The 27,722-nt window shown below is 44.4% G+C and overlaps 1 protein-coding gene and 1 long non-coding RNA gene across 5 annotated transcripts; one reads left to right on the forward strand and one right to left on the reverse strand.

The window, feature by feature from the left end:
- Positions 1-224: 224 nt before the first annotated feature.
- DNAJC7 (DnaJ heat shock protein family (Hsp40) member C7) lies at positions 225-27,538 on the reverse strand. Of its 4 annotated transcripts, XM_086687318.1 has the most exons (15): positions 27,275-27,538; positions 19,073-19,111; positions 15,954-16,042; positions 15,081-15,205; positions 14,477-14,590; positions 13,755-13,829; positions 9,191-9,309; positions 8,538-8,691; positions 7,839-8,003; positions 6,927-7,018; positions 3,781-3,854; positions 3,241-3,387; positions 2,612-2,764; positions 1,008-1,070; positions 225-567 (listed from the first exon to the last, which is right to left on the reverse strand). In XM_086687318.1, exons 1-15 carry the CDS (start codon positions 27,349-27,351, stop codon positions 530-532), a joined length of 1,524 nt encoding a protein of 507 aa, XP_086543444.1. In that variant the 5' UTR covers positions 27,352-27,538; the 3' UTR covers positions 225-529. The 4 variants fall into 4 exon arrangements, with proteins under 4 accessions (XP_086543444.1, XP_025773184.1, XP_025773185.1 ...); XM_025917399.2 differs by lacking the exon at positions 19,073-19,111 and having other exon boundaries at positions 27,275-27,536; XM_025917400.2 differs by lacking the exons at positions 19,073-19,111; positions 27,275-27,538 and adding an exon at positions 23,243-23,401.
- Positions 23,563-25,433, forward strand: LOC147574365 (uncharacterized). Its single transcript, XR_015244170.1, has 2 exons — positions 23,563-23,610; positions 24,423-25,433. It is a non-coding gene; the product is annotated as an uncharacterized LOC147574365 (long non-coding RNA).
- Positions 27,539-27,722: the final 184 nt, after the last annotated feature.

The raw sequence follows: 27,722 nt of genomic DNA on the forward strand, positions 1-27,722 counted from the left end.
TCAGGCTGGGCCCAACAACATACTCAGGGCCTGCTGGGTACTCACATGCTCAACAGGTTTGGGAGAGGCGGCCAGCATCCCATTGCCATCAGGCCCTAGGTGTCCACATCCCCTGTGGGGCAGCTTGCTGAGCCTAAAATCCATGCCAGCACCAGCTCCGTGCTGGGGGCTCAGCTTCTGGCCCACCGAGTCTGAAGTGACACAAAGCAGCTGCCAGAGCAAAGTGCCAGAAAGGGTCAAAACATTTTATTCTCTTAATTTTTTTTTCTTTTTTAATAAAGTTAAACAGTAAAACAAAAATTCACAAGCTGCCTCCCTGTCCACCCCCCGCCTCCCTCCCCTCCCCGCAGTCTTCGGCGCTGGCTCCCTCTCCTTCCCCCCACTCACACAGACACAGGGCATCCAACTAAGAAAACGAAACTGCTCTAAGGATGGGGAGATGAGATGAAGGGAGGAGGTGAACTGTGCCCACGTTCAAGGTTACATTGAGCAAGTCTCCACTTTCTGGGTTCTGGATGCTTTCCTCTCCTTAGCCGAATTGAAAAAAGAAATTCCCTGGACCAGATGCTGTAAGGGAAAAGAAGGGCTTGTTAGTTGAATCTGTGTGGGAAGATCACTTTGCTCTGATTATGGGAAAGTCTTCAAGGGCTGCTTCAAGTTCAAACAGAAAAGCTGCCAAGTCAATCAACAGCCTGGGCCTGGGGGTATAAGGGGAGCAGGTGAGCAGCTGTCTGTGCAGCTTCTAACCTTCACTCTTGGAGAGGCCCTGGTACTAGACTGCGTGAACGCCTCCCTGGCCCTGCAGAGGTGTGGCACCAATGGTCCCGAGGCATGGTGCACCCAGGAACTTCCCTACCGCCATCCTCAGCAGCACCTGTGTGGATCGGTACCCTGCTGGATGGGGGTTCTGTCACCTCTACTTAAGGGCCCCCCTGACTCTCCCATAGCGGGGAGCTGCATTATGGGCCTGTGATCTGGAAGCTCCCAAGAGCAGCGGGCATACCCACCTTCAAAGCTGAAGCCCCCAGGACCGCCAAAGAATGCCTTGAAGATATTGTTTGCGTCAAAATCTGTGCAGCAAAGTGAGAAACAGGGAAGGGGCAAAAGGTGAACAAGTTAGACCTGTCTGAAAAGGAACTTAGGATGACATGGCAGATGGGCCCCCAAGCTTTCCCAGACACACCCCTCACCTCCTTTCCCTAAAGTCATTGATGGGGGTGGGCACACGTATCCCCACCCCCCATGCCTAATCCCACTCCTGGGACATGTTCCCTACTCCTTCCCAGCGCAAACCTGAAGGAAAGCTTTCTTCACCTCCACCTACTTTGCTGGACCTTCTTCACAACAAGTGGGATGCCATTTGCACTTACATAAGACTTTCCTCACACTGTCTCTCTATAATGCTGGGCTGCTACTGAAAAGGCTAAAATCTATCACTTCAGTGCTACCAACACTAAATGTAAGAGTAAGTTCTAAGATTTATTGTATTCATTTGATTCCATGCTGTCTAGACTAAATGCCAGAAAAAAAGCGCCATGGCTTATGAAGCACCTACTAGGTGCCAGTCGTGGTGCTCGGTACTCTGCATGCCTTACATCATCCCCAGTTTATACTCAACAAAACCAGGTAGGAGCTCAAGTAACTTGCTCAAGATCACGTGGCCAGTGAAGGCAACAGAACTGAACATTCCAACTCCTGCCTGACTCCAGTACTGTGCCATCATCACCAGGCCACAGCAGGTCTGCTGCCCCTACCTGCGCCTCCGTTGCTAAAGCCCACAGAGGACGCATCTCCATCAGTTGATCCAGCAGGCACATTGTATCCAGATGCAAATTCTTCCTTGCCTCTCTGTATCTGCTCATCTTGGGCCCCCTAGCTCAGGTAATGGCTCCATCCAGTCAGCCGTCCAAAGCCACTCAAGTTCATCCTTCCCCTCTTCCAACACAGACAGGAATCAAGCCCTGCCCTCCCACTGTGCCCTCCGATTCTCTCCCCCTTCACCGCACCAAAGCGCCTCTCCTCACCGACACCACAAATATTCTGCCACCTAACTCTGGTTCATAGTTCCCCTACTTAGGATCCTTCAACAGTGGGGGAAACTTCTAACCAACAGGAAAAAAACCCATATTGCCTACTCTAGCCCCTGCAGGGGGATCCAGCTACTCTGGGGCTTCATGCCTTAGCACCCCCTGCCTCAAACACCCTCTATTCTTCTACATTCAGCCCCTTACAGCTCCCCAGCGGTATTATTTCTGCACTTCCAAGCCTTCCCTTGCTAGTGCTTATGTCCTCTGCACCCTGGGCACCCACTACATTTGACTGTACTTGTTGGGATTTCACATCCAGGGGTCAGAGGTCAGAAGTGGCTTGTGGGCCAGTTTGCAAAGCCCTAGACTGGGTTCTCAGAGCACAGGGAACCTGTTTGATTCACCTTTGTTATTTCCAGCACCCATCACAGTGCCTCACACGTTACAGGTATTTATCTGGGGTGTGCCTTACAAATCACTACGCATCACTAGCTACTATATAGACTCCCCGTTGGAGTGTCTTAAGAAAAATTCTAAAGATCCACACTGGTCAGGTTCGTCCCAGGCTGCCCCAACCAACTCACCACCCATATTCATGCCCTCCTCATCCAGGTCCTGTCCACTGTCATAGCGAGTCTTTTTTTTGGGATCAGAGAGGATGGTAAAAGCTTCTCCAACTTCCTTGAACTTTTTCTCCTCCTCCTTCTGAACTTCGGCACTGGCTCCACTGTGCCGATCTAAAGGGAGGAGTATAGGAAGAACTCAGGGTCACAAGAAAATAAAAGTTGAAGAGAAAGACCACTTTATGTCCAATTTTAGAATTTGGTACTTCCAAAATTTGGAGGGTATGGAACTTAGCAACACCTTATTACCTATCAGCTGAAGGGCCAGAAACTTTCTTCCTTTCAAAAGTTTATTTATTTTCAGAGAAAGAGGGAGGGAGAGGGGGAAAGAGAGAGCAGGTGAGCACAGGGTAGAGGCAGAGGGGGGAGAGAGAGGATCCTAAGCAGGCTCCGTGCTGTCAGACTGGAGCTTGAGGCGGGGCTCAATTCCATGAACCGCAAGATCACGACCTAAGCCGAAATCAAGAGTCAGATGCCCCATCAACTAAGCCACCCAGGCGCCCCAAGAGCTGGGAACTTTCTGGACCGAGTGCAGCAGGGCCCTCCTGGTTCGTTCTTCCCACCAAGTCCCCTCCTCACACCCACTCTACCTGGATGGTGCATCAAGGCCCGTTTCCGGTAAGCTTTTTTGATCTCATCCTCAGAGGCATTCTTGTCCACGCCCAGAATTTTGTAGTAATCTTTCCTCTTACTCTTCTTCAGTTCCAGCTGTGCATTTTTTAGGAGCTGTTTGTGTTCTAGAAGGAGACATCTAGAGTCAATGGACAAATCTGACTCTGGTTTCCCTTACTAACCCAGACGCCTTGAAGTCAGAAGCCTTGTTAACCATACATACCAGGTGCTTTTATGGTGTTTTCTTTCTGAATATTAAAAAACAAATTTACTCGTACTTCGGTTCTGTACATCAGCCTCATTACACATAAAAGGAAGTAAAAGCGATAGGATATAGGGCCAGAAAATAAGTGCCTTGTCCTGCACTTGGGGTCTCTGTTAATTTCTTCCTGGCTGGTGATCAAATAAGCCCCAGGTATGTCCCTGATCTGTGAATCAAACTACTCCTATGTCCAGTTTTAGGGCCTATGAGTAAGACCTCACATTTCCCTGAGAAACAGGCTCTCAAACACCTTTACCTTTTGTTTTCTCCGTCTGATACACTTTTTCATAGTCCCGCACTGCTTCCTCATACTGTTCTGTGTCCATGTAACTGAAAAGGAAATACAGGGCGGTCCATCAACATAAATAGCAATCACCTTCAGTATCACTCTGGGAGAAGAGGCACGGCTCAAGCAAGAGACACACACTTTCGGTTGAGATGCTTCATGAAACAGGAATCCTTAAGCTAGCTGTGAGAAAAAATTAACTACCAGTTCCTGAAGTAAAAAGAGACAGGTCTCATGCCACTTGCACCCAACCAGCGAAGTGATACTCTGCTTTGAGCAGAAAGCAACTAAGGGGAGAAAGTTCCTTCTGATTTCAGAGCCACCAAAAGGCATCTGGATTGCCACAGGACAAGGCAATGTGAAGGCTCCTACTTGACTGATTACTTGGGATTAAAATGCAAGAGAAAAAGATCATGAAGTGAGAGCGGTGAATATGGAAAAGCTTTGAAACCTGCAGTGCCATAAACATGCAGGGCCAGCTCCAATCCAGAGTACAAGTGGGATTAGTGAGCCACTAGAAGGATCAAGTTCAAGATGGTGGCTGCTGGCAAATGCCTCCACTAAGACTAATCAATCTGAGAGATGGAGGTAAGTGAGAGAAAAAGGAGACTCTAAACGCAGGCTTGCTTTTATTTCAGGAGTGTAGAAGAAAGGGGGGGGGCTGCCCCAAGATGGGCGGAATCTAGCCTGAAAGGCTGATTGCCAGACCTGTTAAGACCTTCTTTTCCACAGAAGCAAAGTGGCATTTTCCATGTCCCGAAGAGATCACTGGTGCCAAGACTGGCCTACCGATTAAACAGACTGTGTAGGAGTTCCAGAGACAGACCCCATCGGCTGGGGAGCAGGAGTGACTGTGCGGCACAGCTAGCTGCTGCCCAACAAAGACCAAGTTTACTACACTGCCACCACACATCCCATCTGTGCAAACATCAGAGCCCCGGGGGGCTTAGAGGCCAGAGCAGAGGGGTGCTGCTGATGTGGCTGGCAAGACAGAGCCCAACTTCTTAGGCATCTCTGATTTTCTGGCAACATCTTGATTTACAATTTTAATTAAACAATGGTGACAAAAACCAGTGCCCTGTGGACACTGGGCACAAATGTTACCAGGAGCTCAGAGAACCCATTTACAGCATGAAGAGTAATATAAGCTGATGGTCCCAGGTGTAGAATGATCTGTCAAATAAGTAACCTTAATGAACTTTCAATGCCCTTTTGGAATGTATTAAACAAGCTTGTTATTACAATGATTTACATTTTTACTTAACGTGTTTTTTAAATTCAAGGACATCTTTCCATTTAAATTTTTTTTCTATTGTCATACACCTGAAACATTACAACACTGTATGAAAACTATACATCTATTTTTTAAAAAGTATTTTTTTTTTAAGTTGAAGAAAATGCAGAGAAGTAGAGCTTTAGGGAAAATGGGAAACTGCAATGCATGATGGGAGATGTAGCAGAAATCTGGCATCTCCCCGTCTTTAGGGATAAGTTGAGGTAGCAGTCAGGACTCTGGTAAGGGTTTGGCCTGAACTAATCTCCACTACTTCATGTCAGTCCCAGCTGCTTGAGGGGACTGTTTGCCAAGTTCTTGGCCAACTGTGCCCCAAAGTGCACGCTGTGGCCCGTGGTGGGATCTCAAAGGCAGAGCCACTCAGAGGACAGTTCTGTTTCTACCACAAAGATAAGCTGTCAGTTGTCTGATTAAAGCCATTTGATTTTTCTTTATTGAACACATATCAAGATAGAATTGTCCACCCCTTTATCTTGCTAACAAACCAAGAATATTCTCTCCCCATTCTCTGTTCAAACACAGCAGAGTATCCACTGAGTTGACACAGTGTCATATATATAGCCACCCCCGCCCCACTAGACGCTTAGGGGATTCTCCTTGTTTGCTCTTTCAGATAACATCACAGTAAACGTGCACATAGCATTCTGGATCTGTTAACATTAGTCTTCAGCTGGATCATAGGGTACTTGCTGTCTTCCAAAGCTTCCATGTTTGCCTGCCAGCAGTTTGCAAACATGAGATGATAGACAACTAGTTTCAGGATCTATAATACAATTCTGTGTATGTTTCTGTTTGATAGACTTACTCATCTACTTAGAAATCCACTTGGAAAAAAAAAAGCACCACATACAGAAGCACTTTTCCTGTTTTCAAAAAAAGTGGATCATTTTGGGAAAACTAAAAGGGAGGCAGGCCACACCCTGCACCAATGAGACTGAGGAGCTTGAAGAATGAAGGGCTCATCAGGCATCAGTAGCAGCACCTCTTTGGATGTGACATTTCAGGACAAGGAACGGAATGAACGAATGCTGGAGAATTAGTATACAACAAATAGGTCTTCCTTCTGGAATTTTAAGATAGAATTGTTCTTCTCTGTCTGGGAAATAATCTGAAATAAGAAGAAATGGATTTGGGGGAGGTCTCTCCTAGCCCTTGCTAAGGTTCCTGTCTGCAGAAAAGAGTCTGGTGGGTCCAAGAGTAAGAAGGACATGTAAGCTGGGGAGCACCCCGATTCTGAAGGCGAATCCGGGCACTAGATCTAGGCAGGCACATCCTGGCTCGTAAGTCTCCAAGTCACAGAGGTATTTCAAAAAGGGTTTCCTTATACTGCTGGGAGGCTGAGCCAGCTTAAACTCCTTTCTGTCTTCTGTAACCCGGAACAAACAGGAGAAGCAGAACTCTCAACTGTCTCTGTCTTCCTCTTTCAAGCAACATACATTCATTCAACAAAACATTTATTGAGTGAGCACCTACTGTGTGCCAAGCACTGTGCCAAGTTAGAGCAAAAGTGTACAATACAAAATACAATCTCCAAAGGAAATGGATTTAAACTTTAACAAAAGGAATTTGGGTCAGGCATCAGAGGAAACTTACTGACCGTGAGGGGCGTAAGACACAGGCATGGGAGACTGAGGGAGCTGTGCAATCTCCTCGGCTGGAGGTCTATAAAGAGAGTCTAGGGCTGGAACAATCCCACCTAGAGGCAGGGGGAAGGACCAAATGACCTCACAACATCCCTGGGGCTGCTTCAGCATCCATAACGCAATCCCCCTGGCAGGCCGGCAGCAACTCCCTCTTCCCCTCACCCTCCAGCACCACTTACCACTGAGCTCTTCTCAAGTAGGCTTTTATATAAGTGTCATCGAGCTTCACTGCATTTGTGCAGTCTTCTATTGCACCATCTAGTTTCCTAAGCTTCAGGAGAGAGAGAGCAGTCATACTTCACACCTTCGGTGACTGAGGGAGCCCAGAAGCTGTGAGCACGGCTTCACAATTCTAAGAGGATCAGTCATACCAGGCCCCTGTCACACTCATTTCTGGTCACTGAGAAAGCCCTCCAGTATCTCGGAGGGCTACGGACACCGGGTTCAAAACTGGTTTCTCTTCTAAGGGATGGAAGCCAGGCACACTTATGGGCAAGGATAAGCCACCTCTGCCATTCCAGGGTGGTGCCCAAACACGACATGGAAATAGTAAGGGTGGTTCCTGCCCTCCACTCTCCAAAAGGCTAACTACAGGAGTAAGAATCACTGATTTCTGACCACTGGAACACTACAAGAGCAAGAACTTGCTCTGGTTTCTCATGGTATGCAGCACTGCAGCAGGCGCTCAGACCATTTTCAGCTGAGCATGCTGGACAAAAAAAACTAAGCCTGCTTCATACTCTAATTTCCTCCAAATCACTCCCGAGAAAGCTACAATCACTTGCTTTAGCAAAAAGCAGCAACAATATTTGCTTAAAAAATTATCCCAAAGCCTCTAGCCATTCCCTTAGTGGAAGGAAGGGATTTTGAGGAAGACCAGATAGGAATATCCTTCTCAGCTGTCCCTCAAGTGCCCTGAAATTCTAGGAAAAAGGTAAAAGCTTGCTTCTCAAAAGGAAGTTCCTAACAAGCTGAGATCTCAACCAAAACCACTATTCTCCTTTCGTGTGGCTTGTCCTTATTAAGCAGGCTCCCCAAGATGCCCCTTAAACATATCTCCATAGGCCCCAAGACCCAGACCAAGTGCTTACCTTGGAATTAACCGTACCCCGATTACAGTAGAGTTTAGCATTTGTTTTTATATTGTTAGGGTCTATCCCCAGGGCTTCTGTGTACAGTTCATAGGCTAGCTTGTAATTTCCTTCTTTAAATGCTTTATTCCCATCTTCTTTCTTTGCTTTAAGTGCTTTGGCATTCTACAGGGAAAAGCAAAGGGAGGTTAGTTCACATCCAGGAAATCTCAGACCACCGTACAGAGAGGCCCGAGTCTATTTTCAATTTCTCAGATCCCTGTTGTTTAGCATCTTACAGATCCTTATCCCCCTCCCCTCCAACCCCACCACCTAGGCTATTTGCTGTTCACTAGTGCTTCCTACGGAGTGGACAGGGGAAACCAAGATTTACAAGAGAATACCAAAGAGACCTGTGTCACCCAGGGTTTACCTCCACTTCCCAGAATAAGCATTACTATTTTTTCTTTACCGAGGGAAGAAAAAAAAAAAAACACACCTAGTATTAGGAGGATCATATATGATCACATCTGCCTTTAGGCAAATAAAAGTAGTTCTGAAATAATTTCTAAGGAAAGGACCAAGCATCCTGGCAAGGTGGAAAAAGCATGTCCAGCATGCTCACATTTCATGTGGTCCTAGAATCTTCTATTTGTGACTTTCTTAAAGGCTCAAAAAGGAAGCTTTCTTTCCTACTCAGATGTGGGGCCTAGAACTTACTCTGCAAGCCACGCAGGCCTTCTCATGGTCAGGAGCCATCCTGAGAGCCTGTACAAAAAACTGAACCGCCTTCTCAATACAATCTTCATAATAAAGGCAAAGACCTCGTACGTACAGAGCATCTGCGTTGGTAGAATCCATTCGTAGAATGTCACTGCAATAGCCGTAAAGGGACATGCTCAGCTGTGGTTTGGATCTCTCCACCAACGCTAACATTTGTGATTACTATAGCCAGTTTTTCTCCTGACCATGTGTCTAGTATGGAAGTATCCAAAGGTAGACAGATCCCAATACCTTCCCCAAATAAACCACCTATATTTATCTCTAATACACTTCACGCGTCTCAGTCTTTATTAGAACAGTGGTTGGTAAATTACAGCCCACAGGACCAAATCCTCCCTGCTACTGTTTATGTAATAAAATTGTATTGAAACCTACCCACATCATCCACTTATCTATCATCGATGGCCACATCTGCACTATAGTGGCAGAGGTGAACAGTTGCAACAGAGACCATATGACCTGCAAAGGACTGATCAGCCCAAGCTGGCCTACCTACAGGACATATGGTAGCTCCTGCTATAGAGAGCTGCCAGACGGCACCTGTCCAGTGGTATCTGGTGTGTCAAGGCCGAACTGGCCCGACTTCATACCTGGCCACAGACTGTGCTTCCGGATAACGACCTAGCATTGCTAAACATTCTGCTTTGAGGATTTTGAAGCGATGGCAGGCAGGGGCAAATTCTAGGGCACGGTCCATGCAGAAAACAACCTATGGAGAGAAGGAAAGCAAATAACTCTCTTCATTCTGGACTGTACAGAAACATCTTCATTTTAGTTTCACCACAGGCAACAAACAGATTCAAAGGAAAGTGATATCAGAGTTTAGGAACATATCTAAGTCATTTGATTAAACCACTGAAACAAGGAGAGCAGGTGATCCAAACAATAATGATGACAGCAAACATGAAGTACTTTATATACTGACCCACTTAATGCTCACAACAATTTTATACAGTAATTTCATGAAGTTCCTTACTTTGTTAACGAGAAACTAAATGAAAACGCAGAAATAAAGTAATGTGTTCAAGGTCAACAAAGCTAGTAAGTGATAGAAACAGGATTGGGTCTCACACTGAGACTCCAGAGCCTGTAACTGTAATCACCATGCTAAGCTGCCTCCACACTGAATCATATCCAGTGACTGTGGTCAGAATCACATTCTGCTAATGTAGACTCATTTGCTACTCTGCCTAACTCACCATGTTTAGCCTATTATGTAAGACAAGGATACCCCAAATAACCTGATGTAGACTCATTACTCCTTGTATGATCAGAATGGCTCACAGTTCCTTCCTCCCTGTGCCATGAGCCTCATGTCTCACTAAGTACCCTGGTGGCCACCCTTCCACTTCTATCTTAGTACAGAAATATACCAATAAAATGGCGCATTTTTTTTTTTTTTTTTCAACGTTTATTTATTTTTGGGACAGAGAGAGACAGAGCATGAACGGGGGAGGGGCAGAGAGAGAGGGAGACACAGAATCGGAAACAGGCTCCAGGCTCTGAGCCATCAGCCCAGAGCCTGACGCGGGGCTTAAAATGGCGCATTTTAAATGGTCCTAATAGACTTAATCAGAGTACTGCACCCAACATGTTGCTACACAAAAAGGCAAGTTTCTTTCTCTCTCACACACGCACATGGCTGGGATTACTTCAATCTTTCAGCTTGATAAAGACTCTCCATGTATTCCCATTTTCTCTTTAAAAAAAATTTTTTTTAAACTTTATTTTTGAGAGAGACAGAGCATGAGCAGGGGAGGAACAAATAGAGAGGGAGACACAGAATCTGAAGCAGGCTCCAGGCTCTGAGCTGTCAGCACAGAGCCCAACGTGGGGCTCGAAGTCACAAACCAAGAAATCAGGACCTGAGCCAAAGTTGGACGCTCAACCAACTGAGCCACCCAGGTGCCTCCCCGTTTTTTTTTTTAATGTTTGTTTATTTCTGAGACAGAGAGAGAGCGCAAGCGGGGGGGGGGGGGGGGGGGGGCAGAGAGGGAGACACAGAATCCGAAGCAGGCTCCAGGTTTTGAGCTGTCAGCACAGAATCCGAAGCGAGGCTCGAACTCACGGACTGTGAGATCATGACCTGAGCAGAAATTGGTGCCCCCCGCCCTCACCCTTTTTCTCTTTTCAGAAGTTTGTTCTCTGAGCTTTCAGTTTTGGGTTAGCTGCTATTCCTGGGAGATCCTTGCTGAATCACCTTCTTGTCCAGTAATAAATGACCCAAAGGAGAAATGTGGAATTAAGGGACACCCATTTCCTCTCAGAATCTGGCCCTGGGGATCAGGAAGAGATGAAGTCTGAAAACTCAGAAGCAGAAATAGGACTAATTCCAGCAAACAGGCAACTGGTTAGACATTCATATAATGGGATACTACATGCCTCTAAAATACAATAAAGACGTTCTCCATATATTAATAAAGATTTCAAGGTCTAAGTGGGGGAGGGGGGAAAACAAAAGGTATAGAACAGTATACAGCATTATTTCCTTCCTCTCATGCAAAAAAAAAAAATTAGAAATCTATGCTTCTCTTTGCTTATGTGTGTACAACTAAACTGGAAGGGAACAGAAGAAACAAGAACAGTGGTTACTTTAGTGGGTGAGAACTAGGCAGATGGAAATCAAGTTCGGGGGGAATACCTATCACTGAGTATCTGTTTCCACTTCTTTTAACGATGAATGGCACCTATTCAAAAATTTTAATTTGAAAATATGTGGAAATAGGGAAACCCCACGAGCTGCTCTGCTCCACTGGGAAGACTCCTTGCAGGGTTCAGAGCAGTGGTGGGGCACCTCTCTTTCAGGGCACGGGTTACTATCCTGGAAGTCCCAGGACTGTCTGAAGTTTTAGGTATGATGTAGAGTAGAGTCATGGTGCTGACTTTTTCTCCCTTCGACAGAAAAATAATTGGGGGGGAGGTGAAGCAGTCAAATGTAAGCAGCCACACCCTGCTGCCTTCGCAACGCTCTGTGCGGAGATGGTTCTGCCCATCGGGTCAGTGGAGTGTGAGCCGAAGCTCAGTGCCTCACTTCCCACCCCCATCTCCCCACGACCAGGGACAGCTGCAGGCAAAGAAGATCTTTGTTTCTTCCAAGTTCATCTGCTTCCCCTGCCAGGATCATAATTCTTCATTTGTGACATCACCATGAGCTACAGTGGGGGGGCTGGGATGTCACAAACAGAGGATTCTGTCACAAACTGGGGATTCTGGCTCCAGAGTGGGCAAGAGAGAAAAGAAACTCAAAAGATTGCCTTTTGAGACAAAGCTTTTGCCTATGTAAACCTCAGAAAACATGACAGAAGGCAGAATCGCTTTCCAAATACACACACTCACACAACAAAAAAACTTATGAATCACCGTGGTTATTACAAAGACACTGTGGTTATTAAAACCAATGGACAGAAGAGGGATGCTGATAAGTTAATGCTGGGACTCTGCATAAGCTAATCAGAAATATTTATTACCAAATAAAAGACCTGCACAGTTTTTGACTTATGAATAATTCTTAACTGTATCCTTTTATCAAACATTTATTGAGTCCCTTTTACAGAAAGCACTGAGCAAATTCTCACATGTTCCCTGGATGATACAAACTTTTTTTTTTTTTTTTAATTTTTAAAGTTTATATTTTTGAGAAAGAGCATGAGCACAAGCAGGGGAAGGAGAGAGAGGGAGAGAGAGAATCCAAAGCAAGCTCTACAATGTCAGCACAGAGTCTGACTCAGGGCTCAAACCAACCATGAGGTTATGACCTGAGCCAAAATCAAGGGTCGACCACTCAACCGATCCAATACAAACCTCTTTTAAGTGATCCTGAAAACTGATCCTGATCAGTGGTTTTTAACTTTTTTGGGAGCCATTCACTGTCCCTTTTGAAACTAATGAAAGCTACGTCAAAATATCATCTAAAGAAGGGAATTCAGAACTATACAGATGAGGCATAACCACTATAAACAAGATCTAGAAAGGTATCTCAAACTTTTATATCCTTTGCATGTTTTCAGACAGGGCAATCTTTTTGGCACGTTAATTTTCATAGGACTGTCACACGGCGCCATAAAGGAGATTAGTGGGTTTTCATAGAAAGGCCTAACATCAATGGGGCCCCTGGGTGGCTCAGTCGGTGAACCTTCCAGCTTTGGCTCAGGTCATGGTCTCACAATTCGTGGGTTTGAACCCCACACTGCGCTCTGCACTGACAGTGCGGAGCCTGCTAGGGAGTCTCTCTCTCTGCCTCTCCCCCACTCATGCTTTCTCTCTAAATAAAAACTTAAAAAGCAAAAAAGCCTAATATCAAAATGGTATTGATGACAGGTTACATACACTGTTCAAGAATCTAAAAGGAGCCTCTACTTTTTAGTTACAGCTGCATCCAGTTCACATAAAGCAAGAGTTAGAGCTAGCTCCCATTATTTAAATAAAAATGGATTATCCAAACATAATATTTAATTCCAACCAGTGTTTCCTCTATTAGCAGCACACTTTTAGGCTACCATCTTATATCAAAACCAGGAACAAACTCAAGTAAACTATTATTGCTTTTCATCATAAAGCCAAATATTATTAAGAAAATAAGTACCTTGGCCCAAAAAATTTTTAGATGCTGGTGATGATGTGGAGCAACAGGAACTCTCACTCATTGCTGGCGGGAATACAAAATGGTACAGCCATTTGGGTGGTTTCTTGCAAACTTAACATACTTCCACCATACGATCCAGCAACTGCACTTCTTAGTATTTACCCAAAAGGGGTCAAAACTTATGCCCACACAAAAACCTGCACACAGATGTTTAGAGCAGCTCTATTCACAACTGTCAAAAATGTGACTGTAACAAACGTACCTCTGGTGGGGGAATGTTGATAATGGGGGAGGGCTATGTATGTGGGGAGGGGGGGTAGAGGGCATAGGAGAACTCTTTTTACCTTCCTCTCAATTTTGCCGTGAACCTAAAACTGCTCTTAAAAAAACAGTCTTTAAAAGAGAGAGAAAAAAAAAAAAGAAAAAAAAAGTCAAAATAAAGTGGTAACTGATTATTCTGGATCTTGTGTACTATACCACACACGCGCGCGCACACACACACACACACACGCACACACACACGAAACCTTGTGACAAAGGGTAGGTGAGATCTCCCCATAGTTATACTTTACCTTCCGAAAATCCCGCTTCTCAAAATCCGTTTCTGCTATTTTCTCATATTCTATGACTGCATTAGCATTCTTGAACTATACCAGAAAATCAGATAAGGAAAGTTTTAATGAAGTTATAGGTTCAACAAACACAAAAATTAGGCTTTGATGAATTATTAGTTCAAGAAAATCAGAACCACAGACTTTACAAATCAAGTTGGTGAAGATGCAGCTAAAAGGGTAAAGCCCAACCTGCACCCTCAGTTTGAACTTAAAGTCAAGAATACAAGAATCATGCCTTGAAAGATATAAAATAAGGGCAAGGCATTGTCAGAGGTCGAGCAGAAGTTTCCAGATTCTCACTAAAATGCAACCAGAGGTAAACAGGGTATATATGGAAACGGAACTAAAACATGTTTTAGCTGCTACCAATTTAATCAGGATTTGAATTTACTCAGATTCTTCAACTTCATTCAAATCAGTTCCTTGCAGCATCTGCCCACCCCAGGAATCTCAGAAACCCTCCAATTTTCACAGATTCCTAAACCTATAAATCATACTCAAAACTGTCTACATACACAAAATCAAGCCTCAGACAGACTATGAGACTGCCTACAGTTAGCCAGGTGTGGCCGATGGCAGGAGTGAAACTAGCTCAGTTCTTTTTTTCCAGCTCTCAGTTCTGACTTTCAGGTCACTATACCACATTGTCTTTTTCCCTACACACAAGATCAGAACCATACCTCCTGTTGTGCCTGAGCATTTTTGTGATCCAGTTCTAGGGCTCTCTGGAAACTACGACATGCCGCCATGGCATTCCCTAGAGATAGGTGGCATTTACCCTCTCGTAGATGTCCCTAGAAGAAACAGAAAGAGGGAAGAAAAGGAGCATGATTGGCCAAGCAAAAAGCAATCAACAGCAGCAAGAAACACCCACAGAAAACCGACATGGGATGAAAATGGCCAGAGCAGTGGTTCTTACCAAGGGAGATTCTGCCCTCCATGGGATGGTTAGATGGTTAGCAATGTTAGAGACATTTTTGGTTGTCACCACTGGGGCCAGGGTGGGGGTGGGGGGGGTGCTACTTATACCCAGTGGTTAAGGGCCAGGGATGCTGCTAAACATCATACAATGCACAGGATAGCCCCCCATGACAAAGAATGATCTGGTCCCAAATGTCTACAGTGTCTAGACTGAGAAGCTCTGGGACAGAGAATTTAATTGAAACAACCGGTCCTCCCCAGCTGATCCTTCCCCAACCATTTCTCCCCAGTCAATCTCCCCCCCCCCCCCCCCCCCCCCCCCCCGCCGCCCCTCTGCCCCAGCCAAGTGGTCACATCACGTACCCGGACGAAACTGTCATCCAACCTCACGGACTGCTGTGCATCTCCAAGAGCTTCCCGGAACTTTCCAAGCATCATCAAGGTGGCTGCTCGATTCCCATAATAGCTAGCATTTTTAGGACACATATCTACAGGAAGGGCAGAAGAAAGTAAAATACAGCTTAGCCAAGTCACTGCCTCAAAAACTGCGGGGCCATCTCCCTCAGAACTGTATCAAGGCAATCAAACTCTAACAGGAATGCTGACATACTGTTTAAAAGGCCATGGCCAAATTTTTGACTACTTGTGCAAATGGACAGCAGCAATGGTGCAACCAATGAAAAAGGAAGTTGCTTAAAAATAATTTACACTTGGCTTTAAAATGCTCTGATTATCTTTTCAGGATAAAGTTGGGAGATGTCAGCATATTCGTCTTCTTAATGAATTGTATTTTATGTAATAAGACATGAAAATGAATTTGCATTTGTTGAATTAGGGGTAGAGAACCTGTAAGCAAGTTAGGTGAGAAACATGCTGACATGGTATTAAAATATGCTGGCAAATTGAGCATGGAAGTAGTTAAGGCTTGATAATATCTACAAGGGCCATTTTCTAAGATAGTTAAATGAGCTGGAAATGGCTGAGATGCATTTAGGCGGTTATCTTTTTGCCATTAGATCTAGAATTTCTGGAATTGCCTTTAAACTACCCATTTGAGCTAGAAAGCGTCATCCCTCATGAAGCCATTAAGTCCAAAAGAGTTCACATGCCATTAAGTCCAAAAGAGTTCATAACAGTTATGAACCCACTACGCCAAAGGCTACTTCTTCGAGAGGGGCTACTTATAATGGTATTCAGCAAATTTATCTTTCAGCATAGGCAGTAGGTCCTTCTCACCTATGGCTTTTGTATAATAGTTATAAGCTTCATTGTAATCTTTCTTGGCATAGTATGCATTTCCTTGTTCCTTGAAAGACTCTGCTTCCCTGAAAAGGAAAGAGAAAGAAGGGCACGTTATTTTACACAGGGAATAACCTCTGTAATCTCATGGGAGCAATCTTTGGTCTACAGCTCTGGGCATATTGAGCTGAAAGTTAGTGCGATACTTGAAGGAATTTATAGATTTGTTAGATGCTGTTTTTTTGGGGGGCTTTTTTGGGTCAGATACGTTTAAACTAAATGAAGAAAACCTCTCTTGTGTTGCCTGCCTTTCCTCAGTATTCTGGCCTACAGTCACACCCCATACAACAGGCAAATTTAGACATCCTCTCACAGAAACTAAAAAATTTTTTAAAGTTTATCTATCTACCTACCTACCTACCTACCTACCTACCCACCTAAGTAATCTCTACACCCAACATGGAGCCTGAATTCGTGATCCCGAGATCAAGAGTTGCATGTTCCTCCAACAGAGCCAGCCAGGAGCCCCAGAATTTTTCTATTTATTTCCTTTCCACTGTGCCACAACTTCTGCCTCTTTAGCAACCATAAAAAATCAGTTACAGATCATTCCATTCTGGGGCAATGACTTCTTAATGTGAAATGGGTCACATCTTTAGAGTTCTAATGATCTGTTCTCTTGAAAACTGGCTCATGCATTTGTCACTGAAAGGACAAGCAGAGCAAAAGCAGGTGGCAAAGGAGTTAAAAGCAGAGCATACTGATGTTTAAGATGGAGGACGGAGTTGAGTGACAGCAGAGACCAAGAACGTGGGTAACAGGGACATATGAGGTACAGCCTGCGGGGGATATGCTTTGAGAAGTACCCATCTACTGACACTCTCTCTGCCTATCACACCTGGGTGGGTTCTTACTGCCCCCTATACCGTTCCTACTGTACCTTGTATAACCACCAAGTGGGTAGTATCAGAATTTTTGCCCTACTCCAAGATCCATTTTTTGAAGCTGTACCATTAGACAAATTGTTCTTTCCAAAAGGAACAATGTTATGTGAGAATTATACTCCAGACCAAGGAACTAGAATTAAGACATGACCAACAATGTTTCAAAAGAACTACTAACCTCTATCAAAGATACCCCAAATCATTCTAATGACTCAATTATCTTTGAGTGACAAAGATAATTCTTTACCAAAATGATTACTGCAATATAACTAAATATCTGAGCATTTTTGCTATAAGAATCTGTTTCTTTTTCTGTCCTCTACACACACACAAGAGAACCCAGTTCAAGGGAAGCAAGGACAAAAGTACCTAGTTCTTAACTTTGGTGATGGTATGGGAGTTTACAGCTTGATTCTACAGACATCAGCATTGGGAAGATTTGTGATTTTTTTATTTACATATTTTAAACTACAAAGTAGCAAAGCTGCTCTCCTTTTAAATTGAGGCCCTCTCCCTTTCTATTCTTCTCCATCACTGTTCTGGCAAGCCCTACTAACATGAAAAGGCTGCCAGAAGAAAGGAGAAAGAAAATGGGAATGATCTACAAATGCTGACAGATTTGAACTGTGATGGACATGAATCTGTTTGAATAATTTTATTACACCAACTGTCACAATGCTGTAAAGAGGCCATCTGCTATTAAGTCCTCAAGAAGGATCCCCCAGCTGCAAGATTTACAGGACCAACTGCAACCTTTCTACATGGCAGACACCATCCTGTAACTCTATAAATTAAGCAAGGCACTATAAAAACTATGAGGAGCCTATCTTTTAAGAGCAGACATGCCAAGAGATCTGAAGAAATGGTTTCCCCAACCCTGGATGCCAGAAGCTGAGTCAAACCACTGTGAAGACATGAAGTGGTAAATTCAAAGGAAACACTGAAGATGTACCTGAAAAGATCTAGCCTTCTCTTTTAGGCTAGTGGCTAAGAATACGCAAATCCTAGAGGAAAGCCAAAGGCATCCAGGCACGTGAACAGACACTGTATCAGCAGTATAAAGCTTGTTAGTCAAAGGTGAAGCAATCTGCAGAGCTACAGAAAGGTGCTCTTTCTTTCCTGAAACACTAACACCCATGGATACAAGGAAGTTCAGCACTGGCTTTTAGTAAAAAGGCAAAGGATGATTTCTGTGGAAAGTCAGTATTAATTACTGAAGTCTGGTACTTTCCATATGTTATCTTCCCATCAGGTGTTTCACATTATTCCCCTTTCTCATAGGAGTAAAATAAGGGGTAGAGGTTAAAAACTGGCCCAAGGTCAGGATCTGGAGCCACACCTGTCAGATTTCAAAGCCTGTGCGCTGCGCTATCTACTACGCTTAGCTTTCTCTCTAATGCTCATCTCTATCTATTGCCTAACTAAGACTTTAAAAATTAATCTGTCTTGCTAGGAACAAGACATGGGCAACGAGAGTGAATTTCTTCAAACTAAGACATAAAACAGCCACAGCATGTAAAATCCAACTCCAGGACTACAATCTGGATCTAAACAAGCTAAATGACATTCCTAACAATTAGTCACAGAGAGCAGGGCTCCTTTCTCTTTAAGATGCAAGACCTAGTGAACTGGACTTTGCCTCCCCCAAGAAATGCATTTCATTTTAGTAAATGGTGAGTAGATTCCATTCTAGAGCAAACAAAGCGAGTAATGTAGAGTCAGCCCACAGCAGAAAGAACAAGAAGAATTGTGTTGTGACAAGTTACCATGTTTTTAACCTCACACTGCACAGCATCAGGCCAGAATTAGCTATTCCCACACAATTGCCTCATGAAAAGGACTTATTTTCATAGAAACATGGTTGATTAACAGCTGCCTAAACAATGGGCACTTAGTGCTTTTAGGCTGAAGGCTTATTTTTTGCCTCCAGGTCCAACTCCCAAAGTGGAGTCCCTCCTCCATTTTGAACCTCCCCACCAAGTACGCGACAAGCTTTAACCAATGGGCCTGACCCTGTGAGACCAGTCGAGGAAAAAGTGGATCTTTGGAATCCAGCATGGCAGCAGCAAGAACTGAACAAGGCTGCATCAGGAACAATTCCAGGGTCAAATCCATTCAAGTCCTGCCCTGGGAGTCTGAGAAAGGGCTGAAGCTTGTTCAAGTTGCCCTTACAGCAAAGGGACTGAAGGATGAGATGTCAAAGGCGTGGGACTGGAAAAGAAGGAGAAGAGCTGGTTAACACCGGAATTGAGGGCAATCTGGCACTGGTATCTGTCACACCGCTCGCTGCCAGAGTCGATGGGTAACAAAGTGAGGTTACAACATGTACCTACCAAAACACATGGGCACTGAGAAAGAAGAATTAGGATTAATTAGGCTCACCTGGACTAACCAAAAAGAGGAAAGGATTCCAAAAGGGACTAACTAAGCTACCAATTATTTTCTAAGGCCACAAAACGAAATTCAGATCAAACCCTGAAATATAATATCACATCAAAATATAGACTTGGCCCTAACTGACTGACCTGATGGAGCTATTAATAGCCACACTGTATCTCTAGTGCTTTTTCAGATTTTCAAAGCATTTCCAATGAAGATCCTGGCCTCCTGAAGTGGTTATGGTGATACTATCACATGTCCTTCGGCAGAGGAAGAGCCGGAGAGGCATCCAGGGAGCTGCACACGTTCCCTAACTCCAACAGTCTGGTGTTTCTTGCCCACTAGATCCTGTCAGCTGGCATCAAGGTTTTTAGATTAAAACTAATTTATCTAGTTTCCCACCCAATCTCTAAGCAGAATAAGCTTCGCCACTCTGACTCACCAGGAGACACAGGGAAAGAAAGACTCTAGCCTCCACCAAACCAGTCCTTTCCCTTTAACAGCCAGCAACAAATTCCTGTGAAAAGAGCCACTGAAAGATTTTCAAAACTCTCTATCCTCTTTGGAGGTTATAGGGAGGGTCCCAAACAACAGGATCGCACCAGAGGGCCCGGCAGGCCTTCTCTCAAACATACAGATAAGCAGACTACATTCTGCTCTTAGTCTGCTTTGCTTTTTTTTTTTTTTTTCAACGTTTATTTATTTTTGGGACAGAGAGAGACAGAGCATGAACGGGCGAGGGGCAGAGAGAGAGGGAGACACAGAATCGGAAACAGGCTCCAGGCTCTGAGCCATCAGCCCAGAGCCCGACGCGGGGCTCGAACTCACGGACCGTGAGATCGTGACCTGGTTGAAGTCGGACGCTTAACCGACTGCGCCACCCAGGCGCCCCTGCTTTGCTTTTTTAAAACGTATTTATTTTTTGGAAATAACTTCATCAAACTTCAGAAAACTGCAGCCTCATAACCTGCTCTTCTACACTACACACGTGTGAAAAATCTGTGTGTCCTCTGATCATGCAGTTATACTCTCTCTCCCAATTTAGCATCACAGATGCTAATTACTCCAACAAAAGGCCAAGGGAATCATTTGGTATCACACAGGTCTTAGTAGGGCTCAGCATTATGTGATCAAGTCAGACAACTAGGGCTTACAATCACCAGTCAACTTTGCACATTTACAGCTCAGCTAAATTAAACATACCTTAAAACACTGCAGCTGACATTGCAACATGACCCCAATTAGATGCTCTACAAAAATCTTCATTTTCTCTCTAAATATTCCAACTTGAACACTTAAACAAGATCTTTGCCTTAGGCAAACTAGTCTGTCTTTTAGCAATGAAAGAGTTATGCAGAGAATTTTACTCATCCGCTTTCATTAATGCAGGATTCACTGGGTGGCAGTTTTTAAAACATCCTCAATGACTTGGTTCTCTTTGGAACTGTTTCATGTTTCAGTATTTGTGAATTATTAAAAGAGGGATGAGATGCTTCATCACTTGTACTGTATCATTTTAAGATTTAATTACCTCAGTGCATGAAAAATACAGACTAACATAGGTCACTATTCTGTAATATTCGCAACCTAGGAAACACTAATCTAATTTTTGTATGACAAAAACATACCAGACTGCTTTTATCTATTTCAAGTATTTGGCTACAATAATATACTTTTAATAACATTCAGTTCTCCAAAAACCATTTATAATAGTTTAAATCAAAAGAAATGCAGAAGCTTGAAATCTTTTTTTTTTTTTTGCACCTCTTTCTTTTGCATTTTCTTGACGTATTCTGCTACCCTTAATGTGGAAGAAACATCTAAATGCTAAAATTACAACTCAGGACAAGATGATTTCTTTTGTTAGAGCAAAGGAGTGTTTCAGGGCCTTTGATTTTGGAGACTATTTTATTGGCAGAAAGAATCTTAGAAAAAAGATATCTAGGGGCGCCTGGGTGGCTCAGTCTGGTTAAACATCTGACTTGCGCTCAGGTCATGACCTCACAGTTGGTGGGTTTGAGCCCCGTATCAGGCTCTGCATTAACAGCTTGGAGCCTGGAACCTGCTTCGGATTCTCTGTCTCCCTCAGTCTCTGCCACTCCCCCACTTGCACTCTATTTCAAATAAATAAACGTTAAAAAAAAAAAAAAAAAAGATATCTACTAACAATACTTTATATTGCCCATAAATCAACCTTTATGCAATCTTATTATAATTACTAATTCCAAAATGTCACCTTCACTCTGTGATTGTTGCGTCCATTTCTTTTTTTCAGTCAAGTTTACTAGTTGCCCGTTGATCTAGAAATGTCCTCCACCCTTTAGAATTTACGGGATCTTGGCCAGTCTCAGAGTAGAAATTCCTTCCTCCTTCCCACAGACCAAGACCTCTTGTCCCCGAAGACATGTCATGGGCCTGTTTCATGCTGTACTCTCTCTGACCTCCACGACAATAAAGTAAAAAGAGCCCAGGAGCCTTACTTTTATTCCATCTCACCAAATGAGTAAACTGTTCTTTCTTTTGTAACTAGTCTAGGGATGAAGCGACAAGTTTTATAGGTGGAAGCCACATATGACTTGGAACAATTCTACAGATTCAGTGCTTGCTAAATGCAAGTGCTATATGCTGAGTGTGAATAAAGGCTTCATAATGGTCCAGCGAAAACAGAGGGTGGGCTGTCCAATGGCTACCAGTTGGTAAAAGTGGGCTACCCAGCATCCTTTACCCAATTTGCTTTAGAATAAACAGCTTCTGCTTTCATTTTAAAGCACAATTAAAATACCCAGCCTTCTCCTAAAAGAGAGGAGATCGAGATGAAGAAAACTCATTAACAACATACCAGTTCAAAGTGTTCTCTTTCTGGACATTCAGGGGGTAGCCTCAACAGGGGCAGAACCAGAAGGGACCAAGAGGCACCAAGTGGAGTCACAGATACAGGCTACACAAGGCAGTAGCACTCTCTACTGCTCAAGCAGGGAAGGACACCAGGCAACACCATGGAGTTGGCAATGTCTTATTCAGTGGGGGGGGGGGGGGAAGGCAACCAACTAATGGATCCATCCAGACGGAAATCCCATTAATGCAGGCAGAAAAGATAGTCATATGAAATAGCTGACTCAACCGTAATACATTTATGCTAGTTCCCTAAATGGGAGGTATCACAATCTGTGGCATCTACCTAATCTTCTTTACTCCGGGGGAGAGGAGACCTGGGGAAACAAGCTTCTCAGAAGCCACTCTTGAGTCCACATGGCATTGGCCTTTCAGCAATAGCCAGAGGCTTGTTTTCATAACACACTCCCAAACCCACCATTTTCTATCCCTTGGTTCCCCATTCTGTGAGATCCACTACTTCCCTCATGGGGACATTAGTACACAACAAAAATCTAGAACTTAGGAACTATAATTAAGAAAAAAGCTGCTGAGGTTTTTTTCTTGGGGGGAGGGGAGGGAGTGAGTGGGTAGAGATGAAAACCAGAGTGCGGAGTCTAGGTTGTCAACTGGTATGTTGCTTCCAGAGTTCTCTTGGTTCCTTATTTTAACAGGAGGTTGACTATCTCCAACTGCCAGAGGAAAAACTCAGGACAGACCAAAAACAAGAGAAAATGCTGCTTGCCTCATACACCCGTCCCCCAAAGGCTAACAACAGAATCAGAAGAAATGGTTAACACTTTGTTGATCTGACAATCTAGCTTCCCCACAAAAACTTTAAGTCACACAACACCAGAATATTAGGTGTCAGAATTAGACTTTGAAAGTCAAATATTCCTCCTCATATTTTCATTCTCAAAAGCCTCAAACATTCATCCCCCTGCCAATGGTGGGATAAAACAGAGGAACTGTTATTTTGATCTGGATGGGGAAGAAAACAAATTGTCAATCCAATAAAATGAATAAACACTGAGATAATTTGCACGACGAATCCGGTCTTACTGCTGAAATTCAGACAGTTTAAAAGAATACCTGGAACGACCTCTAAGTAACTTCCACATCACTCAGCACTGAAGAAAAGGGACCAAACATTAGTGGAGTAAGGGAGAAATGGGCTCTCAGAGGGACTGCGCATCAGACCACAAGGCACCTAGGCAGCCGCTGACCATTGTTCTCCAATCTTCTAAAGTCCTAGAGAAAAAAAGCAAAGGCAAGTGCCCAGTACTCAGCTTTTAAAAACTTTTAAAATACTAGCTTCGATGACTACACTCATCCCTGATTGGCTAGAATGTTCAAAAAGCCTGGGTTTTAAGCCAATCAGAGTTAAGGTCGTTGGACGGGACTAGACACTAGAGCAACTGCCACTCAACTTGGCTCAATTTGGTTGGTATCTGGTTCTGGTTAGTATGTGGACCTGAATTAAAGCAGCAAGGACAGAGAGACCCTTCCTCTGTGCTCTACCTTTGCTCTAGTTATGACTTAACAATTTTTTTCAAAGATTTTATTTTTAAGTAATCTCTATACCCAATGTAGGGCCTGAACTCGACCCTGAGATCAAAAGTGACACTGAGCCAGCCACGTGCCCCTGATTTAACAATTTTGCCACTTGTTAAAATCAGATTCAATTAATTTGGTGGTTTGGGATTCTGTATTCCTAGGTTTATCCGTTCCTTAACCATGACTTATTTGTCCCGCCTCTCATTTCTTCACCACTGACCCCGCACTTAAGAGTATACTAAAATGAAAATGAAGGCTGCAAACACTGTTTTCACTGATTTGGGTTTAAGGTCAAAGATAATATCCCATTCAGCTTGCAAGCTTACTGCAACGTCTAGCTTCATTTCATGACCTTGAAGACAAAGTTTAGAGAGACAAATGTCTAAGAATTTAAAACAAAGTGAGGAAGAAGAGCTGGGAAGACAACGAAAGCTACAAGCTCTTCGGCTATGGCCACAAACACCAAAATGTGCCAGGAATCTGTAGTAAAATAAATAGCACCTACTGCAGACCCTGGGATATGGATTCAGGGTTCAGTGCTTCCCAGCAGCAATAGGAAGAGAAATAAAAAGCAAACTCTACAGAGCTTACAATCCTGGATACTAAGAAGGGACCTAATGTTCTTGCGTGCATTCACACAGATATGGAAAAGATTATCAAAGAATCAGAAAAGGATGTTCTGTCTTCTAAATCTATGGCTTCTGTTTTCTTTTAGACCCTACTGTCCAGTCATGCCTGATATACGCTGAGACACAGAAGTGTTTCCTCTGTGGAGGAACAACTTGAAATCCTTCGATATTACCATAATAAAGACTACCTACGGTGACCTCCCCAGCCCAGGAAATGTGACCAGACAGCCTTCATTCAAGACCGGTATTCATACATTACATAAAGCAATCAGCATCTTCCCAGGAAAATGTAAGGCTTGAAATTAAATTAAATTAGCTGAATTGTAAAACCTCTGAAATTTAGCTCTCTGGCTCCCCAAGTAGCTTTATCTGTTTTGGTGGGCAAAGAGAAACAAATAATCTTCATGTTCAGAACCCTGATCTATTTTGGATGCCAACTAATACATCTTTTATTTTAGCCTCTCAGCTGCTATAGAGGAAAAAGAACTCTGTCAGAGTGACAAGCAAAAAAAAATTGAAGTACATTTCTTTTCTCTCTAGAGACACTAGTTAATGAAATAAAACATGTAGCCCTTTAAAATGCTGCAACCATGAGGCCCCAAGTCTTGAAAGCTCCTCTCGTTTTGCCGCTGTGGGACCATAACAATTTAGCAGCAGCAGCAAGCCCTTGAACCAAGATGCACAGAAGGAAGGATTCCTTGCTGGACTTCACAAAAACAACCCAAGAGACCCATCAACTCCGGTGTCCCCAAGTGAACTGTAATAAGAGACACAAACTTGGCCAAATGACTAACCAAGCCAGATAGTAAAGGGCATCTGTAAGGGATGTTACTATCCCTGCCTTCTGCTATGGGTACACAGGATTCCAGGACACATGAAAAATGTAAAACCACCTTCCTCCAAAACTTCTACATCATCACTCCATTTTCAGCATTGGAAAACCATACATAACATGGTTTTTTCCTTGGATTCCAGTGCTTACTTACTCTCCAAGGATGCCTTATATGGCAGAAAGTCAAACTGTAATTTTTTAATTTCACTATACTTTCCTTTTGATTGGCTCACATAAGTGATATAAATATCCATTTTTAGCCGTATCTAAAAGAGAGCATATAAATATGTGTAACATGGAAGTCTATTTAGCAAGGATGTATCTTTTCTTAGTGGCAGATAAAACAACTGTGCGTTTTACAATCGATGACATCTTAAATTCCATGTAATAAGGCAGTTAACCTACATTGACACCTCTTCTATCAAATACCATGTTTTTGTGTGATGTGGTCACATTACAGCATCACCCATTTTGTGTTTCTTAATGTATCTTCAGGTTCATTTACTATAATTTTATGTTAGAATATCCTCTAAGGCTGTGTGTTGTTTTTGTTTTGTTTTTGTTTTTGTTTTTTAAGGAAAAGGACCTGCTTCAGATAGAGGGCTTTGAAGTAAAACCCAAATTAGGGACAGTCCCTACATCAGAGATCTATATTATGTAAGAGAAGGTTTTTTTCAAATTACTACACATAACCCAAGTCTCTATAGCACCAAAAAAAAAAAAAAAAAAAAAAACCCAGTGAATTCTTCACAATCCCAAGTAAAGTAAATCCTTGCAATTAACGTAAGCTCGGTATGTACGGGAGAGGGAGGGGGCGGTTGTTTCCCGTTGTGTAGTTCCTTAATGATGCCTAATCCTCAACACCTGAGAAATAGGTACGCTGTGAAAACTCAAAACCAGGAAGAGAAAGAGACTAGACTCTGGTGTCCTGCCTTCTCTGATCGTCCCAAGGACTTACTACAACACTGTGTCAAGCCTCTCAGTTCTCAACAGACCTTGAGACACAGGCTGCAGTAAACTACCCTGAAGCTTGAGAACTATTCATTCTGCCACCCTGAGTACCTCCCCGTATTTTAACTTGGATAATAAAAAATCCTCAGAACCCTGGTTTCAGATCTCAGGCAGCCAGAATGAAGCCATACAGACAGGGTTTGGTACAAAGATAAGAAAGACAAGGGAAGGAGACTGAGGGCACCGTAGTCAATTAAGCTGCAGTTGATAAGGAAAGGGCCCCGCGCTTCCAGAACCATTTCGTTAATTCTCCTTCAGGATTAGGACAAGTATGACTACCCACAACTGTGTTCCAATAACCTGCCTTAGCCGTAGCCAGAATCCAGAGTGTTCTCGAAAACCACTCACTCAGCAGCTCCCTTGGCTAGTCCAGACTGGCAATCTCGAGCCACTGCGGCGGCCCAGCGGTGCCAAAAGCGCCCAAGCAGTTGCCTTCCTCTCTGCTGCTTAACTTAAGAAAGAACAGTCCTGGGAAGAATGAGGATCTTACTCCGGAAGGACGGAAGGGCCCGAGTTTGACGTGTAGAGCATGAGACAAACCCCTCACTCTTCCTTCTTTCTCTCTCATCTCCGATTTCTGGGGTACGGGGAGGGGGCACCAGGTCAATAATGGAGACACGCTCGGACCTAGGCTCGTGGTCGCTGGGATACATTACTGACGAGAGGGGGTGAGGAGAACACGGGCTTCGGAGATGCAAAGTGCTGATAGACAACAATGCACAGAAGTTAACAAGAGCAGGCGGGGGTCGGGGGCGATGTAAGGAAGTCGTCATCGTCGCCGCGCAGCCTCCCCCACCCCACAACAGACCTCTGAGGTCCCCTCCGAGACCCGGCCTCTACACTAAGGGCGACATTGCTCCCTGCTTGGAGAACCAGGCCGTGCCTCAGCTCTCCAGCCAGGCGGAAGCAGGAGGGGAGGGCCGACCTCCGGGAGCGCCCCTTCAGGGGGTCCATCCGGACTTATCTCAGATGGGGGGGGGGGGGGTCGCGGAGGGCGGGGCGTCGCCTCAACACGGGCTGCATCACGGAAGGGACGGGTTTCCCGGGGCCACGGAGCTGAAGCTCGCCCCTTCCACTACCCTGCTACCCGGTTACCTCTTTGCTTCCTCGTCGTCGAGCAGCTCTGGCTCGGTCGCCGCCATTACCACATCGCACTCCGCGGCAGCCGCCATCTTACCGCCGGGACCAAAGAGGCGGGTGGGAGGCAGGCGGTGAAGAGCACTTCCGGCTGGAGCATCGAGCCGCTCGGCGGCGTTGCGCCCAGAGGGGCTCCCTCGGGCCCGTCTACCATCGAGAGGCTCCGCTTGGGGCCAGAGAGGCCTCCCGCCTCCGGAGGTCCACGGTGGTCTCCGTGCCGGGCCGGTGGCCCAGGGACGGTTCCTGTGCGTAGGAGGCGCCACTTTACCCGTGCGTCGGAAGTGAGGGGTACAAGAGGGTGATGCCTCTCTAGGCCTGAGCTCTTCTCAGTATTCTGAGAGCCTCGTTGCCATAGCAACTTCCAATCCTAGAGAGTCTCCAGTAAGGTTCAGGAGCGTCTGGGTTG

The sequence above is a fragment of the Puma concolor genome, chromosome E1, assembly GCF_028749965.1.
Source record: "Puma concolor isolate L17-30 chromosome E1, mPumCon1.1.hap2, whole genome shotgun sequence".
Classification (NCBI taxonomy): domain Eukaryota; kingdom Metazoa; phylum Chordata; class Mammalia; order Carnivora; family Felidae; genus Puma; species Puma concolor.

Coding starts and splice junctions, on each gene's coding strand:
- DNAJC7 (XM_086687318.1), bottom strand. CDS start 27,351: ATGGCGGCTGCCGCGGAGTGCGATGTGGTAATGGCGGCGACCGAGCCA. Junction 3,855..6,926: donor TACTTGAGAAGAGCTCAGTG/GTAAGTGGTGCT, acceptor TTTCCTTTTCAG/TTACATGGACACAGAACAGT. Junction 3,388..3,780: donor TCAGACGGAGAAAACAAAAG/GTAAAGGTGTTT, acceptor GTCTCCTTCTAG/AACACAAACAGCTCCTAAAA.